The 17,861-nt window shown below is 41.3% G+C and overlaps 2 protein-coding genes across 3 annotated transcripts; one reads left to right on the top strand and one right to left on the bottom strand.

The window, feature by feature from the left end:
* LOC8078732 (ATP-dependent 6-phosphofructokinase 6) lies at positions 4,153-7,836 on the top strand. 2 transcript variants are annotated; one of them, XM_002457153.2, is made up of 11 exons: positions 4,153-4,576; positions 4,952-4,998; positions 5,114-5,153; positions 5,243-5,443; positions 5,765-5,977; positions 6,070-6,138; positions 6,232-6,361; positions 6,483-6,523; positions 6,623-6,847; positions 7,125-7,328; positions 7,422-7,836. In XM_002457153.2, exons 1-11 carry the CDS (start codon positions 4,364-4,366, stop codon positions 7,629-7,631), a joined length of 1,593 nt encoding a protein of 530 aa, XP_002457198.1. In that variant the 5' UTR covers positions 4,153-4,363; the 3' UTR covers positions 7,632-7,836. The 2 variants fall into 2 exon arrangements, with proteins under 2 accessions (XP_002457198.1, XP_021312573.1); XM_021456898.1 differs by lacking the exon at positions 4,153-4,576 and adding an exon at positions 4,604-4,638.
* On the bottom strand, positions 8,035-12,269 carry LOC8078731 (serine/threonine-protein kinase Aurora-2). Its single transcript, XM_002454979.2, has 9 exons — positions 12,075-12,269; positions 11,056-11,166; positions 10,039-10,185; positions 9,851-9,946; positions 9,665-9,760; positions 9,480-9,576; positions 9,235-9,352; positions 8,546-8,618; positions 8,035-8,447 (listed from the first exon to the last, which is right to left on the bottom strand). Exons 1-9 carry the CDS (start codon positions 12,096-12,098, stop codon positions 8,346-8,348), a joined length of 864 nt encoding a protein of 287 aa, XP_002455024.1. The 5' UTR covers positions 12,099-12,269; the 3' UTR covers positions 8,035-8,345.

Below are 17,861 nucleotides of genomic sequence, written 5' to 3'. Positions count from 1 at the left end.
ATATACTTCCTTGAGATAAAATCGTGGCGTTAGTACGTGCATTATACTAGTTCTCAATAAGATGTCACATCTTCTTGGAGTGTGATTGTAATTATCGTGATATATATTATATTATATATCATGAAGCCGGACAACTAGGCAAGGCAAGCAAAGCACGCCCCCGTGAGGTCCATCCGTCCATGGGCACGCGGCACTGCATGCTCAAAGGCCAACTACAAACAGACACGCGTCATTGTCCCCATGTGGAGAGCCGAGGTTTGTTTATTTATTTATTTATTTATTTATTTTATATGCTCACGGCTCACCCAATTACACCTCCTGGTAGCATTGCAAAAAGTCCATGCATGATGCTCATTGCTGCAGATGAAGAGTCTGCTTGGTGTACTTACAAAATTTTTTATACTAACGATTTGGCAAGTCATAATTTTAGCTAGTATTTGGTTTGTTAATAAAACTTATCAAATTTTCACATTTGACTTACAAAATCTATGGTAACCTTTTTGTTTAATTTTTGGTTTGCTAAACTTTTGGCATGACAAAATTTGAAAGTAAAACAGACCTAAAGTGGCCGATCCAGAAGATGTCCAAATCGAGGTGCGGAAAATGGGCGGTGGACAGCAAGATGCGCAGCTAGCAAGGGAAGAAAGAGAGAAAAGACAATGCAAGAGGAGACGGCGAAAAGTGATGGTCGGCGTTGCGTCTCTAACCTCTATGAACGATGTCAAAATACAATAATGATGATGATGTTGGTCTTATTGTTATTCATCGGTGTCATCACTGTTTGCCCCTACTAGTGCAGTTCTAGAATAATTCTGGTAGCAGCAGTAATCAGCATGTTCTGGGACACTAATTTTATTTTGAAGAATTAAATTTCCAGCACAAATTAGGGTTCGATTTTTTTTTATACCCACAGCGTAAGCCGCTAAACAGTGCCGCATTAGTAGTTTTATAATGGTATCTTTTTGAGAAAATAAAGACTATTGTATGTAAAAAAAAAGGAGCATTGCTTCTGGTCCGTGGTCGATCGTTAAGCCTTTGCGATGGGGATGATGAATCCCGTGCTGATGATAATACGGCCGTGTGTATATTTTCTCCTAGACAATAGTGTTTTCTCTCACGATAAATTAGTGGACAGTATTAGCCATGTCTTTTCAGACCAGTGAATAGTTACTAAAAAATTTTACAAAGTTTTTTAGATTTCTTTGTCACATCAAATCTTACGGCATATGCATGAAACACTAAATATAGATAAAAGAAATAATTAATTGTATAATTTACATGTAATTCACGAGAAGAATCTTTTGAGTCTAGTTAGTCCATGATTAGACAATATTTATTAAATACAAATAAAAATGTTATAGTGTTTATTTTGTAAAAAAAATGGAACTAAACAAGGCCTACATAAACGATGCTTCTAGCTAGTTGTTGTAGGTGACACGTCACGGTCATGTTCATGGCTCGTGGCTTTGCAACTGCACCTGGACGGCTGGACCAACCTGTGGTACGAAATTATTATTACAAGCTCCTCGGCTCCGTTTGACGCCTCTGACGACGACGCTAACAGTTCCGTACTGACCGTCTTGCCCTTCTCTCTTTTCGACTTGGTGGGTGCGGTTCGTGGGCCCCAAGCTGCACGAGGGGCATGCGAGTCAATTTAGCAGCGGGCCAGCGGCTCCCGCCGCCCTAGCTAGTTCTAGTCTATCTAGAAACAAAAGAAGGGACCGCCACTGATCCATAGCGAGAGGTGTTAGCAGCCTTCCCGTTTGTGCCCCTGGTTTACGAATTACGACACACAGCCACCGCCCTCAAATCCGTGCATAGAAATGGAACCAAAGGATTAAGCATTGTTTAGTTCGCGAAAAGAAAACTTTTAGATGTTACATTAGATATGTTAGAAGGATATTGGAAGAGGCCGAGTTTTCAGAAAAAGAACAAGTTATATTACTTGTTTAGAAACTGTGAGACGAATTTATTAAATCTAATTAATTTGTTATTAGACTATGTGAGTTATTGTAGCAATTATAGCTAATTATGAACTAATTAGGTTTAAAAGATTTATCTTGTAATTTACAACTGAATTGTGCAATTAGTTTTTTCGTCTACGTTTAATGCCCCATACATGAGTCCAAAGATTCGATAGGATATGGGTGAAAAGTTTTTGGGTAGAGAATTAAATAGGGCCTTGGAAAAAGATGGGTGCCCGCCAAGGCCTTGTTTAGTTCCAAAAAATTTTGCAAAGTTTTTCAGATTTTTCGTCACATCAAATCTTTAGACGCATGCATGGAGTATTAAATATAGACGAAAATAAAAACTAATTGCACAGTTTGATCGAAATTGACGAGACGAATCTTTTAAGTCTAGTTAGTTTATGATTGGATAATATTTGTCAAATACAAACGAAAGTGCTACAGTGTCGATTTCCTAAAAATTTATGGAACTAAACAAGGCCTTACATATTGGTTTATATGTAGATGTAGATGGTGTGGTAGCAAAGAGCTGGGCTTGTTGCTACATTGGTGAAGTAAGGTCCACAATGGCTAATTAATAATCTTTAGCTCTAGCAAAAAAAAACCCTAAATGGTGTTTGCATCTCGGGTAGTAGAGGATGACGTATTTGGGCTATATGCCTTGGGAAGCACTGCCTAACCGAGTAGACAATCCTTACCTTCAAATGTCCAAAATGATGCTATCCGGTCTATTAGACATTTTCTTCATGTCAAGAACCAATAGGCTCTAGTTGCATAAAATTGCTGGACATGGAAAAGTGCCCTTTTTTTCTCTTATCTATGTTGCCTATCTGGTTTATTAGCCCATGTTGGCCAGTATTGCCTACAAAACCAGCTGACAATTAGTAAAGTTCTTGAGAAAAGAAATTTACCTACCCATTAATTGAAACAAGCCTAAACTTAACCCTTTTTCCTAGACAGAACCCAAATATTGGTATAACGATAAAGTAGGATCAAACATATGTATGAGAGTGTCCCTTCACCGTACCATTTTGTGCAAGACCTAATAAGGGTGTTTCGGGTTAGGCTTGGCTTACTTGAACATGATAACACTTTTTATCTGTGAAATTGACGAGATTTTGTTGAGTCGGTATTCCACAAAACACATGTCCCACATGTATAAAACGAACAAAAATTACAATTGGACCAACTATGCTCATTCTAGCTCATTTACCTAACCATAAACGCTTGTCTAAGCTAAGGGGTGGAAAATGAGTTTCATATTATTTGTATACCACACACAATAACAAATTGCAATATCCAATATCTCTATTTGGTAACGGATATTTATCATAGTTAACTCTCTACAATCTTTAATGTATATATTCAACCACTTATTTATTCACAAATATATTCTTAAATACCTTCCAATGATCTGTAGGATTTTTCAATTATTTTGAATATGGTTTGACAACTCAACTTTCCAACTAAACAATTTAAGAGTTCTTGATGTTTATACTTAAGTTTTCACTAAATTTTCTCATATATAACCAACATGTTACTGTGTAAGTACATTTTACATATAATATAGACTATCCACTTTACTTTATACCCTATTCGATCATCATATTTAGCTACATTCCCGTTTTCCACCGCTAGTCACATTCAGGACTTGTTTGCCTGTACTTTAATCACCCTGATCCATATGTATTAGAGTGGATCGGGTGAAAAAATAACTATTTTTACACCTCTATGTATGGATTGAAATGCAGCCAAGCAAGCTCTCAACAAAACATAACTGGCCCCATATGTAAAAATGATCTAATGTACTCTCTTCGTTCAAAAAATAAATATTTGGTTATGAATCTAGTTAAAGTGTTAATTATTCTATAACAAAGATAGTATATGATGTCATTTTGCACGCTGTCAAACTCTACTCACCCAGTCACCCTGTCGTGACCGGTGACCCCAATTCAAACAAGGAAGGATAAAAATAAAAAATAAAAATATTGCACGCCAATGTCTCGGGGAATATTCCACTTTCTATACACGCCGGAGCGGCATTTCTTCCTCTCCAAACCGTACGGCACGCACTGAATGGCAGAACCCGTAAATAAACGGAAACTCCAGACCTTGTTCCAAAGGGCGAACCTTCTCTTCGCCCCCTGCCCCCTTCGGTCCTCCTCCGTCGCCGTCGTCAAACGCGACGTTTAACGGCGGCGCAGCGCGCTAATCCCGCCCAAAACCCGATATATAACGGCCCGCGCCTTCCGCAGACGCCAAGAACAGCCTCAGATTACTCGCACAAAGATTTAGCTGGCCGCGGGGTCGAACTGAGGCTCTTGATCGCGAGCGCACACAGGGCGAGCGGACAAGAAAGCTTGCTTTGTGTTCACCGGCGGCACGGGCCCCCTGCGATGGAAGCCGTCGGCGTCGCTCCTGCGCCCGTGGCGGCGCCGGAGAAGAAGAAGCTGCTTGACCTGAAGGATCCCTTCCCCGCCGCCGCCAACGGCAGCGCCAAGGCGTCCCCGGCGGGGAAGTGGGCGATGAAGAAGAAGTTGGTGGGCGGCGATGCCGGCTACGTGCTCGAGGACGTGCCGCACCTCACGGATTACATGCCCCACCTCCCGGTGCGTGCGAGAGTCCCCCATCTTCTTGGTGTCTCACGTTGGGGACAGCCGGTTTCCTGACGGTTAGTTCCCGGCGTGGACTGGAAAGTTCTTGGTTCTTTTTTTTTCTTTATTTTTTTTTGTTCTATGCGATTTTGGTTTCTGCCGCTTTTTTCCCCCTTTTGGTCTATCTTAGGTTGAGAGCATGCGGATTCTGTTTGGATTTGAGTTTTCACATATTGATCTCACAGTAAAAAGTGTCTGGTTCCTCCGATAGAGTTTGTGGCAGAGGGGGAATCAGCATCTGAAAGACAACAGCAAAATATGATATGAACTTTAATTATTTTTTTGTTACTTTCACTGATTGCTGATTTTATTGATCTTGTCGATCTGCAGACATACCCAAATCCTCTCCAAGACAATCCGGCGTATTCAGTCGTCAAGTATGAATTCCTCTCCTCATTTCGTATTTCCATTTCACTATTTCACTTGATTCTTATCCATCCAGACACGGATGTTCCAAAGCTGACCTTTCTTCCCACCACGTGTTTCTCTCAGGCAGTATTTCGTCAACCCGGACGACACCGTCACGCAAAAGGTGAGGCTTTCTTTCCTGCGGCAAACAATGAATTGGAGACTTGGTAGTGGTCTTGCTTGGTGCTAATCCTGTGACATGACTGGCTGCAGATTGTTGTTCATAAGACCAGTGCCAGGGGCACCCACTTCCGGCGTGCCGGGCCACGGCAGCGGGTGTATTTCCAGTCTGATGAGGTGAACGCCGCCATTGTCACCTGCGGAGGTCTCTGCCCCGGGTTGAACACGGTCATCCGCGAGCTTGTTTGCGGATTGTATGATATGTATGGCGTCACCAGCGTTGTTGGCATAGAGGTGAGGACTGAGGAGTTTCACAGTGTTCGTCTTGTGAAAAAGTTTTTTATTCTTCTGCATGTGTAGGTTACAATGCTCATGACGATGCTAACAATGTTTACTAGTTAATTTGAACAGTTTAAGATCACAGTTGAACCGTTTCTCAACTGTTTATTTAATTGGATTAGTTAAGATTACAAATTATTGATAGCAAAACAATGATAAACTTTTCCTGTTGCCACATAGCCACATGATGTTGTCTAATAGCATGAGGATAATACTTATAGAACATTGTGAGCCACCTTGTTTCATTTCTGGACTAATTATGTGTGTAATGTGTAGGGTGGATACAAGGGTTTCTATTCTAAAAATACTGTTCCGCTGACTCCAAAGTCGGTGAACGACATCCATAAGAGAGGTGGGACTGTCCTTGGAACTTCAAGAGGAGGACATGACACCGCCAAAATTGTTGATTGTCTTCAGGACCGTGGTATTAATCAGGTTTATATTATTGGAGGTGATGGTACTCAGAAAGGTGCTTCTGTAATTTATGAGGTAATACATGCATCCAGATGATTCTATTTCTAGAAATTGTTGTTAGATGCAAATACGATGTGAGACTCAGAATTTTTAAAACATGATTTCAGGAAGTCCGTAGACGGGGCCTCAAATGTTCTGTTGTTGGTATCCCAAAGACCATTGATAATGACATTGCGGTACTTTGTGCTTTCTGCTGCTCCTGTGTCTTTGAAAAGTAGCAAAATATTGTGAATTCCTGATTATAGCTTCATCTTGAACTGCTTATGCAGGTGATTGACAAGTCGTTTGGATTTGACACTGCTGTGGAGGAGGCCCAGAGGGCGATCAATGCTGCTCATGTCGAGGCTGAGAGTGCAGAGAATGGCATTGGTGTTGTGAAGCTAATGGGTCGCAACAGTGGTATGTTTATCTCCCTATTCAAACTTGCTGCAACCTCTGGTGTCAATTCCTGCATATTTTGCAGCACTGTGATGATTATATAAGTAACTAATAAGCTTTTGATTCTTCTGATCTGATGCAGGTTTTATTGCAATGTATGCTACTCTAGCTAGCCGTGATGTGGTATGCTCTAAACACTCTGCTAATTCATTTCATGTTCAACACGAGAAAAAAAAATATTGAGTCAAATGACTGACCACTTCATTCTACTTGCTACCTCAGGATTGCTGTTTAATCCCAGAGTCACCCTTCTACCTTGAAGGGAAGGGAGGACTCCTTGAGTTCATTGAGAAACGGCTCAAGGACAATGGTCATATGGTCATTGTGGTGGCTGAGGGTGCTGGACAGGATCTCATCGCGAAAAGTATGAATTTCGTGGACACTCAAGATGCTTCAGGAAATAAGCTGCTTCTGGATGTTGGCCTTTGGTTATCCCAGAAGATAAAGGTCAGACTTGTGGTCCAAATTTTCGTTTCCTTGTCAATGTGGTCCAAATTTTCGTTTCCTTGTCAATGTGTGGACAGAGAACATTATCTGCCCCATTTACGATTCAGTTAGCTCAGTTAGCTCTATCATCGTAAATGGATACTTCGCCATTAGCAGAACTTAATGTGAAATCAAGCCATCCTATATAGAATGTCTTCTCTTCTTCCTGTCCTTATCATTAGCTGGAACAATGGTGCCTCATTCCAATACTGAATTTGTCGCATTTCTTGTAATGCAGGATCATTTCAAGAAGAAGCCCAGCTTCCCAATAACTCTCAAGTACATCGACCCGACCTACATGATCCGTGCCGTCAGGTCAAATGCTTCTGACAATGTCTACTGCACCCTGCTAGCCCACAGCGCCCTCCATGGTGCCATGGCGGGGTACACCGGCTTCACCGTCGCTCCAGTCAATGGCAGACACGCTTACATCCCGTTCTATGTAAGTCTAGGGCTTTATGTTGTGCAACTGAGCTCGGCTTCCTGAACACTGGTTGTTCTGATGGTCTGAAACCTGGACGATCTGTTCTTGCAGAGGATCACCGAGAAGCAGAACAAGGTGGTGATCACGGACCGGATGTGGGCGAGGGTGCTGTGCTCGACGAACCAGCCCTGCTTCCTGAGCCACGAGGACGTGGAGAACATGAAGCACGACGACGACGAGCACCACCTGCACAACACGCAGCTCCTGGAAGGCGAGAGCTCGCCGGTGAAGGACGCGTCCAAATGCAATGGGACAGTGTGAAGGGCACAAGAATACGCAAGGATATATATTAGTATTATAAGCATGTAACTATAGATGGGGTTTTTGTCTTTTTCTTTTTATTTTGCTTTTTGGGTGCTGGCGTTGTAGAGAGTAGCGACCACTACTATAGATAGGCTTGGATAATGTGAGCATTTGGTAATAATATATGCTTCGCTGAAGTAAGCTCAGTTTTGGTTGTGAATGAGCTAATAGCGCTGCTACGTGTATTAAATTTCGTCAGGTGAGGGCAAAATTGAGCTCACTACATGTTATGCTGGTTACGAACGAGATCTTCCGCATTTTCCCACACATCACAGACTTGAACAAATCCTTCTTCCCTCAACAAACCACAGCCACTGGACGGGCGTGATTCTTCAAGGCTCATATGGGCTGACAAATTAAATATCAAGATTCAGAAAGGCTTAGAACAGATATATATTCATATAGACGCGTAAGAAGGTTGTTCAACATGAATGCTACATTAATACAGGGCAATTGGCCGTATACAAGGTCACGGCCCCATCGCACAGACGCTAATCCACATTGCTTGTTATCCCCGTAGAGACGGTGCTACAAGATACAGTTCGGGGGATAGAAGCTTAGTTGGTAGGGCAAGAGCCATAATAAACAACAGTCGAAAGAATCGCACTCCCCTCGAATTGGGGAGAGTGGAGGAGAGTACTCAGAGGAGGCAGCCTTCAGCTAGTGGTTGTTCTACCCTCTGTACACGCCGGAAGGGTCGGCGTTCTGGACGATCCACGGGTGCTCAAGAACCTTGTGGAGTGGAAGCCGGTGCGCCGAGTTCTTGACCAGCATCTGTGTACAACAATTGATGAGGTTCAGGGATATGACTATCTGAATCTGAACAACCATTTTCTTTACAAGACAAGGGGAAAAAAATGAAGACTTCTTACTTGAGAAATCAAATCCTTCGCAGCGGGTGAAACGAATGGTTTCAGTGGGAACTTCAAGTCAACTTTCACTATCCTGTATCCAAGTAAAAACAACAGATTCAGAAACAGCAGTTGCTCTCGAGTTTCACAACCACGAGGATAGATATTCACTATGCTATACATATATACTAATGATAGAAAGAATTCATGGATCTATAACATGTGAAGCTGTGTGGTGTGCTTCCTCTTTGCTACACTAGCACTATATGCAACTTCAAAAGTTTCCTCACCAATTATCAGACATAGCTCAAATTGCAAGAAATAATCTAGAACTCATATGAGCAAGTTAGGGACAAAATCGCTAAATACTAAGATCCCATATAGTTGCTTTCAGAAACAGCAGTTATTTCCAAAGCCACAAAACAAGCAAGTCAAAGGCTCAAGTTTCACAACCACAAGGATAGATATTCAGTATGCTATTACGTATATACTAATTATAGTTAGAAAAAATCATGGATCTAAAAACATGTGGAGCTGTGGTGATCAATATAGTGCATTCTCTTTGCTCCACTAGCACTATATGCAACTTCAATAGTCTCCTCACAATTATCAGAGCATAGCTCAAAAGTCACAAGAAATAATCTAGAACTCATATGGGCAGATTAGGGACAAAATTGCCGCATACTAAGATCCCAGAGTTGTGGAGTTACCTTCTGTATGTCTCTGAGTGCTCCTTAGCTTCAAAAGGTGGGACCCCGTAAAGGAACTCATAGCATAGAATACCCAGGCTCCATATGTCGACATTGTAATCATGTTCTGTCTTCTCCACTGGACAAATCACAACAGGATTAGAGCCAAGGAAAGCAGCTAGGCCAATAGAGAACTGGAACAGCTGTGGGAACTTTAAAAATCATTGAACTAGTTGATAACTGGAGGTAAATGGTTAGCAAAGTACCCATTTCAGGTGGCAGGTAATCCAGAGTTCCGCACATAGTCCGTCTTCTGTTGAAGGTATGCACGGACCAGCCGAAGTCAGCAATTTTGATCTCACCCTGTTCCAAGGAAACATACAACAATGAAAGTAAACATAGAGTTCCAGTCTTCCAGATCAGGGATACTAAAAAAACACAATTCAAGTACCTGGGCTCCAATCAAAAGATTCTCTGGTTTAATGTCCCGGTGGATAACATGCTTGCCATGAAGGTAGATCAAAGCTCTAGCCAGTGATGCGATATACTAAAAATAAAAGGAAATCTCCATAACTACTTTGTTGAAAAATGAGCTGCAGACAAATTCACCAAGTACATGTATAGAGCATCAACTTACGGTCGCTGAACGCCGCTCTGAAAAATGTTTGCACCTAGTCAGTTCCTTGTACAGTTCACCCTTGGCAGCATATTCCAGGATTAGGTATACCCGGGTCTGAGAATTTCACATGACAGAAACGATGACCACTCTTGGCATATAAACGAAGCAATGGTAATTCTACACTAGAAATGTGGATAGTCTTTTACCTGATCATAGAAGTACCCATACAGGCGAAGAATATTAGGGTGTCGAAGGTGACTTTGAATCTCCACTTCGCGTCGCAGCTGATGCTCGACCTGTGATTGCTTGAGCTGGCTCTTGAAAAGAACTTTCAAAGCCACAATCTGACTACTCTGTTTCCACAAAAATAAGTACTGTAAGCCCTAGCTGCTCACTAGGATGATTAACTAAAGCATAAATGGAAAAAACACTCTATAAGACGTTTCCAGCATTGTTGTTATTCAACATGTTTATTGTTAGTTGCAGTGGTATATTTGCTGGCTATATAGCATTGGATACATTAGTATAGTTGCTGACCATACAATAATATGAAAAAAGTTCAGTTAGTAGATACGAAACAGGGAACAAAACTGAATTAGTCAAATATCAGCAATCTCGGTGCAGTAACCATTCAGCTAAGCTAGAGACTAAAAATAATCAGTGCAATATTTCCTAACAAATAACACTTGTTACAGTAGTATATTTTCTGAGTATACCATAATATAAAAAGTTCACTGAAGTAGTCATATTCCAGTATTCCCAGCAATCACAGTACAGTAAATCATTCAGTGAAGATGTAGACTAAAAATAAGCAGTTCAACTAACCAAAAGAAAGCTTAAACATGTTATTTACCCTCTTTTCTCTGGCCAGATAAACAACGCCAAACTTGCACTGCTCACTAGGATGGTTAACTAAAGCATAGATGGAAAAACACTATAAGACGTTTCCAGCGTTCTCATTCAACATGTTTACTGTTCGTTATAGTAGTATAGTTGCTGATGGTACAATAATATAAAAAGGTTCAGTTAGTAGATACGAAACAGGGTGCAAATACTGAATAGTCAAATCCCAGCAATCTCGGTACAGTAACCACTCAGCTAAGCTAGAGACTAAAAATAATCAGTGCAATATTTCCTGATAATTAACATTAGTAACAGTAGTATATTTGCTGAGTCATAATATAAAAAGTTCACTTAATAGTAAGCTTGAACATGTTATTTACCCTCCTTTCTCTGGCAAGATAAACATGCCCAAACTTGCCCCTCCCAAGAGGCTTCCCAATCTCAAAATCAGACAGTACCCACCGCTTCTCCTCATTCGCATGTGCTGAAGCCTGCAAAGTGAAAACAAAATGCATTGTTATGTTTCTATCACACTGCAGCCAAGCTACGAAGCTCGCAAACACTACCACAGTACCCTGAAGCCACAAACTAATCAGCCATGAATCCTCGTTTACTAACCCTCTAAACCAAGGAAGAACAATCAAATGAAGCAAAGTTCAGACCAGGAACAGAATGCTGAGTTAAAATCCCAAGGGAATGATCTCGTAAACCCAATACGAGTTCATGGGGCAAGGTACACGGGCATAATGTGTAACCAGACATAGAGGTCAAACCCTAGTCAACACTCCGCAAAAGGATATAGAGAAAATGGACTGCAGCCAACGTACCAAACTCGCAAGCACTGCCACACAGTACCCTGAAGCCACAAATCATCATTAGAAGCTTAATCAGCCATGAACCCTCGTTTACTAAGCCTCTAAACGCAGGAAAAAACACTCAAATGGAGCGAAGTTCAGGAATAACCAGACCAGGAACAAATGGAGAGTTAAAATCCTAAGCAAAGGATCTCGTAAACCCCATACTACACTTCACTGTCGCAACGTGTAACCAAGCAAGCAAAGGATATTGAGAAAACAGACTGCGCACAGCTAATCAAGCAACGATATATTATTAATGTCACACGCACGAAAAATAAGAAACGTCTGTTTGACCCTGTCGCGTCCGCACAAAAAGGGGGCAAAAGAGACGGAGGAAAATCCCCCAAATTCGACAGAAGGGGGAGTAAACCCGCAACAATTTGACGACGCACACGACTATAATCAAGCATGCCAAGGCTACCGGCAAGCCAATCGCTCGCCGAACCCCACGAATCCACCGCTACGCACGGATGCCACCCAAAATCATCCGCGGGCGGATCCGACCAGTGAGAGGGGAGAGGGGAGAGGGAGCAGTAGTATACCCTGTCCTCGCTGGCGATCGCCATGGCTGGAGCCTGGAGGAGCGGCGCGGAGGGGGAGGAAGCGAGGGGGCGGGGAGCGGCGAGGCGAGGCGAGGAGAGGCTTGGAATTGGAATTGGAATTGGGGGGCGATCTGGAGTGGGTGGGGGCTTAAGATTTGGGCGGAGAACGCAACGGTCGAATCCTGCCTGCCTGGCTCGCCGCGCCCAGTCGTCGCCCCGCTGGATTGCTGTACTGGATGCCCGTGCCGCTCACGTGCAGGGCCGCGAGACGTTTGGAGTCAGCGGCCGCGCCGGCGTTGGATCGGGTTGGGGCTGAGGTTGTTAGATAGTATCACGCCGAATTGGATGATGGGCTGCTGCTGCGACTGAAGAATTGGGGGCAGTGGTGCTTGGTGGGCCGTTTCCTTAAAATAACACTGCTGGGCTAACACCTCTCCTTAAATTGTGTCATTGTCTGAAAAAGGGAACTCTTACTCTTTCTCTTAATATAGCTAATAATATTCCAGGTCACAAGTCAAATTGTTGTAACTGTGATAGTATCTATAATACCAAATAAGTACAGTGTGAATTTTATTTCATTGATCTAATGATGTTGATTTGGTGCCCTAGATATCTTTATTTTTTTCTGACAAATTCAGCTAAACTTAACATAAGTTTGACTTAGAGCAAATCGAGTACTTATTGGTGCACATTTCTGACCTCGAAGGGAGGGGACTCGAGTCCGTTCGCTTGTCTTATAAGCCATACTTTTTCGGTTAGCCAGCAATATTTTTTTCTCATAAATAAATCAGCGAAGAGTAGATACGTTTTGGACTACCAAAATGAACTGAAACTAGTTTACTCTGAAATTTAATGAGCATTCCGTTTGTATTTACCTCTCCAGTTGACCATTTCTGCTATATTGTTTAGTTCCCCAAAAATTTTGCAAAATTTTTCAGATTCCCCGTCACATCGAATCTTTAGACATATGCATGGAGTATTAAATATAGATAAAAATAAAAACTAATTGCACAGTTTGGTCGGAATTGGCGAGACAAATCTTTTGAGCCTAATTAGTCCATAATTGAATAATATTTGTCAAATACAAACGAAAGTGCTACTCCTATTTTGCAAAAAAATTTGGAAGTAAACAAGGCCGATGGCTCAAACCACCGGTATTCGCTCACTTGCACGGTGAAGTATTTCCCTTTTGACCTCTCACCGTTACTAGACTTGTTTGGAACACAGCTCAATCATTAGTACCTGAGTACCTCAAGTCATCCTTGGCAAGAAGTATATGCCTTGTTTAGTTCCCGAAGTATTTTGTAAAATGATCAAAAATTTTCATCGTATTGAATCTTGCGGCATATACATGAAGTACTAAATATATGTAAAAAATAATTAATTGCACGTTTGACTGTAATTTACGCAATGAATCTTTTAAGTCTAGTTAATCAATGATTAGATAATAATTATCAAATACAAACAAAAGTGTTACAATAGCTATTTCGCAAAAGAAAAATCGCAACTAAACAAGGTCATAATACACAAGATAAAAACAAGTGGGCGGACAAGAACATGTCATCGGAGTATAAACTAGGTACACTGGATTCATCCGGCACGACCCAGAAACTAATATGTGCAGACACATTAACGAAGTGCAGCCTCTGCCTCTGCGTTTGTAGACTCAATTATGCGTGCAGACCTAGGACTAGGAGGACAGGTCCCTTCATTCTAAATCATACTTTCTTTGTTCCAAATTATAAATCGTTTTAATGCTATGTATTTAAATACATAGAAAATCGGTGTACCCAAAAGGTCAAAACGACATATAATTTAACAAAGAGAGAGTAAGTTATTTTAGTTTTTTCAGATACATTTTATTATGTATCTAACATAGCCTATATCTATGTGTATAGAAAATAATATAAAAAAGTTGGAGCTTATAATTTAGAACAAATGGAATACAAATTATACGCAAGAGAGGTTAAGAGCATTTGAGGAGGAGTCACAAAACTGCAACTCCTCCAGACTAAAAAATTGCTCGAGCTCATCTACTATTCACCATGAAATGGCTCCCCTTCTAAAGTGTTTGGTATGCTCCTCCGCAGAAATTGCTACTAGCCAAAGCCGGAGCCGTGCCAAACATCGAACATATAGCAAAATGGACTACAATTTGATTAAGAAATGCTAGCATCTTGATTGTCGTTTTGGTGGGGACGACGTGTCAAACAGATAGGTTTTCGCTAACTTAAATACATTCTTCAGAACCCTAATGGCAACGGAGAATAGTGCATCTTCAAGTTTTGGAACATTCTAGATCAATCAATCATTGACTTGGTTAATGTGTCCATCCTCAATGATCTGTCTTATATATGCAGAGACTAATATATTTGCTTTTGATTTGTGCCCTAACAGGCTCCTCTGTCATGTCTAATACTCCAATAGTAAGGCAATGCATACTCGGCAGAGGTTCGCTAGTTACAGTTGGTACGAGCACAAGGGGCAGATCAAGAAAAACAAGTTACGAGGTTTTTTAGTATGCTCCATCTATAATCTCTCCTTCCAACCTTCCATTGGTAGCAGAGCTATATTCACCCCTACCGAGGACAAGTCTGCAACACCAAGCTACAAAAAAACAAGGTCAGTGAATAGTATGGGGATCGCTTGGCTCAATGAAGGCTACACCCATCATCATGCATGTGGATGTATACTAATGGCTCGTTTGATTTGTGGGTTTAGTTCATGTAGCATCGGCTTCACTTGGCACATGTAGAAAGACCCCGCGACTGATTCGGGATCCCTTGATTGTTTGACTTATGCGAGATCTTGGTAGTCATATCTTGTTATGGGAGCAAGGGCTAGAAACGGTCACATAGCTCCATTAACCATGCCATTAGCCATAGTAAGGGTAGTTAATTTGTTGCCACTCCAACATCAAACCTACTAACATGAACAACAAATTATTACAATCAATCATTGTCCATGCTAGCCTTTTATAAATACAACATCTTTGCAACGGTAAATGAAAAAATAGACACATAAGAAATTTACACATGTAGATAATGAGGACATAACATAACCTGAGCCAATCTACATCCTCTAGTGTAATTATATCCGCCATTTTAGCATTATATTGTAGGTCCAAAACTACAAATCCTAAGTACAACAATACATTATGAAACAAAGAAAATCAAGAGAAACAATTTAGGGGAATGGATGCCATACCATGTACGTGCAATTTCTACTCAACATCTCATGTATTTGCTAGCAAAATCACCTTATTTAGAAGGGTGCGAAGGGGGTTGACATTGTTGTCTTTGAGCTCAAGTTTGAGATGGAGAAGAGGGAAAGCAGGGGAAGAAGGACTGTGGTGGGTTGTACAGGGAGATTGGCATGGCAAAATCACACCACTCAGGCCTTGTTTACTTCAATTTTTTTTGCAAAATAAAAATAGTAGCGCTTTCGTTTGTATTTGACAAATATTGTCCAATCATAGACTAATTACACTCAAAAGATTCGTCTCGCAAATTACAGATAAACTGTGTAATTTAGTGCTCATGCATGTGCTATAAGATTCAATGTGATTGAGAATGTGAAAAATTTTGCAAAATATTTTGGAAAATAAACAAGGCCTGGACTATGGTATGCCATTGCCCATGGCGTGATTGGTCCGGTCACGCCATCGCCACGTGTTACCGAGCTCCACAAAATGCCAGCGCGTCAATTTAACTCACGCCGTATGGAATTGTTCGACACGATCGACAACAAGAGAACTATTTTTCTGGAAGATTAGTTTTGGACATACTATTCCTAATACTTTTGGATTTTTGGCTAAAAAAATCAGCCAATCATTAACACGTAGCTCATGTCATCCTTAAGAAAACTATATACCAGTCAAGATAAACATGTGGATGGGGAGGAACACATATCCTCAGCTACACTGAATGTCGCCGGCACCACCCGAAAAACAAGTATGCACAGACATTAACAAGTGCAGCCCGTGTGCCTCTACATGCGTTTGCATCGTACGTATTTTGTATACTCGGCTATGCAGGCCTAGAATTTATACGCAAATATAGTAGTAGCAGTACGTACGTTACAACACGCCAAAGGACGCTACTGATCCACCAGTATTCCCGCGCATAATGACATTCTAAAATGGATTAAGGCTTAAGAAATCGCTTGCGTCTTTGTCATTTTGGAGGGGAAGAAGAGCAGGAGGCCAAGTCAGACAGCTAGCCAGGTTCCGGCTGATCGACACTTATACTAAATCTATTCCTGATGGCGACTAACGGCCGAACCGATCGAGTTTCATTCGCCCTTCAAGTTGTGGAACATTATTTCTGTCAGTGATTGACTTGTTGATTAACGTCTCAGTCTCTTAAGTCTTATGCAGAGACACTGAACGCTTAATTTCGTTCAGTTTTGTTTTCTCTGGCCGGAATGAACTTGATCAGATTTGTTTGTTTTCTGGACTGGTTCACTTGTGAGTGGTGACGGTTTGGAATTGGAACACGGGGAAAGCCTCGGTCGTTTTGGTAGGAGTAGGACACACCAGTGGCAAGCCGCTGCAAAACAAGGTCCGCGCGCGATCGGTACGGCGATTCAGTGTCTCAACGAAAGCTGCATCGACTGTCGAATTGTCGATGCATTGTAGTCTTCTACTCGGCGATGCAAGTTGCTACGATCATTGGCGGATGCACGAGGGGGGGTGGGGTGGCTGCAGCCCCCCTCTTGGGCTCAAATTTTTTTTAACATATTTTCTTTTTTTAGCAAAAGACTTCATATATTTGGTAATTTTCTATGTTTATTTTATGAATCTTTGTCTTTGAACACTTTGAATCAATATTGAATTATCAATCTTAGCTATATCTATTAGGTCTTGTTTAGTTCTCAAAATATTTTATAAAATTTTTCAGATTTTTCATCACATCTAATCTTGCGGCACATATATGAAGCACTAAATATAGATAAACTAATTACACAGTCTACCTGTAATTTGCGAGACGAATCTTTTAAGCCTAGTTAGTCCATGATCGGACAATATTTGTCAAATACAAACGAAAATGCTACTATTCGTATTTTGCAAAAAAATTTGGAACTAAACAAGACCTTAGTGTACTGGATTGAGTGAGCAAAAAAAATTTTAACATGTATTATTTAGCTCTCCTCTTGGTCCATTTCTGGATCCGCCACTGGCTACGATGGGGGCAAAAAAGAAAAGCATGGCAGGTCGCTTTCTCGTGCCGGAATATTGAGAGAGGCGGGCGTCATGACAAGAGCCCGGGCGGTGGAACCTCGCTGTCGACCACCGCAAGTCCAGTCCCTTTGCAGTCTTGCTTAGTTTAGACATAGGAGAATATGTTGTTATAATATAAAACATTATTAGGGTAAATCCAAAAGAGAGTCTTTTATTGGCTTCCCTGCTCCATTGATTGACATGACCTGTCTAGCTTAACAAGGGTTTGGTGTCTGAGGAATGTTTGGTTTGGGGTGTTAAAGTTTAACAGATACTATAATATTTTTGTCTTATTTGATAATTAGTGTCCAGTTATAGATTAATTAGGCTTAAAAGATTCGCCTCACAAATTACTATTTAGCTGTGTTTTTAGTTTCGTAAATATTCTACATTTATTACTTCGTGCATGTATCTAAACATTTAATGTGACGGGAGTTAAACTTTGCCGGCTCAAAAGCCTTAGTGGATATGATTACTAGAGTACGGAGTAGCTTTGGGTGAACTTTCAAGTCTCAGTTCTCAGAAGATGAAGCTGGGGTGCTTTGTTCTCGACAAAGGCCTTGTTT

Source organism: Sorghum bicolor, chromosome 3 (assembly GCF_000003195.3).
Source record: "Sorghum bicolor cultivar BTx623 chromosome 3, Sorghum_bicolor_NCBIv3, whole genome shotgun sequence".
Classification (NCBI taxonomy): domain Eukaryota; kingdom Viridiplantae; phylum Streptophyta; class Magnoliopsida; order Poales; family Poaceae; genus Sorghum; species Sorghum bicolor.
This window is presented reverse-complemented; position numbering and strand designations above follow the sequence as displayed.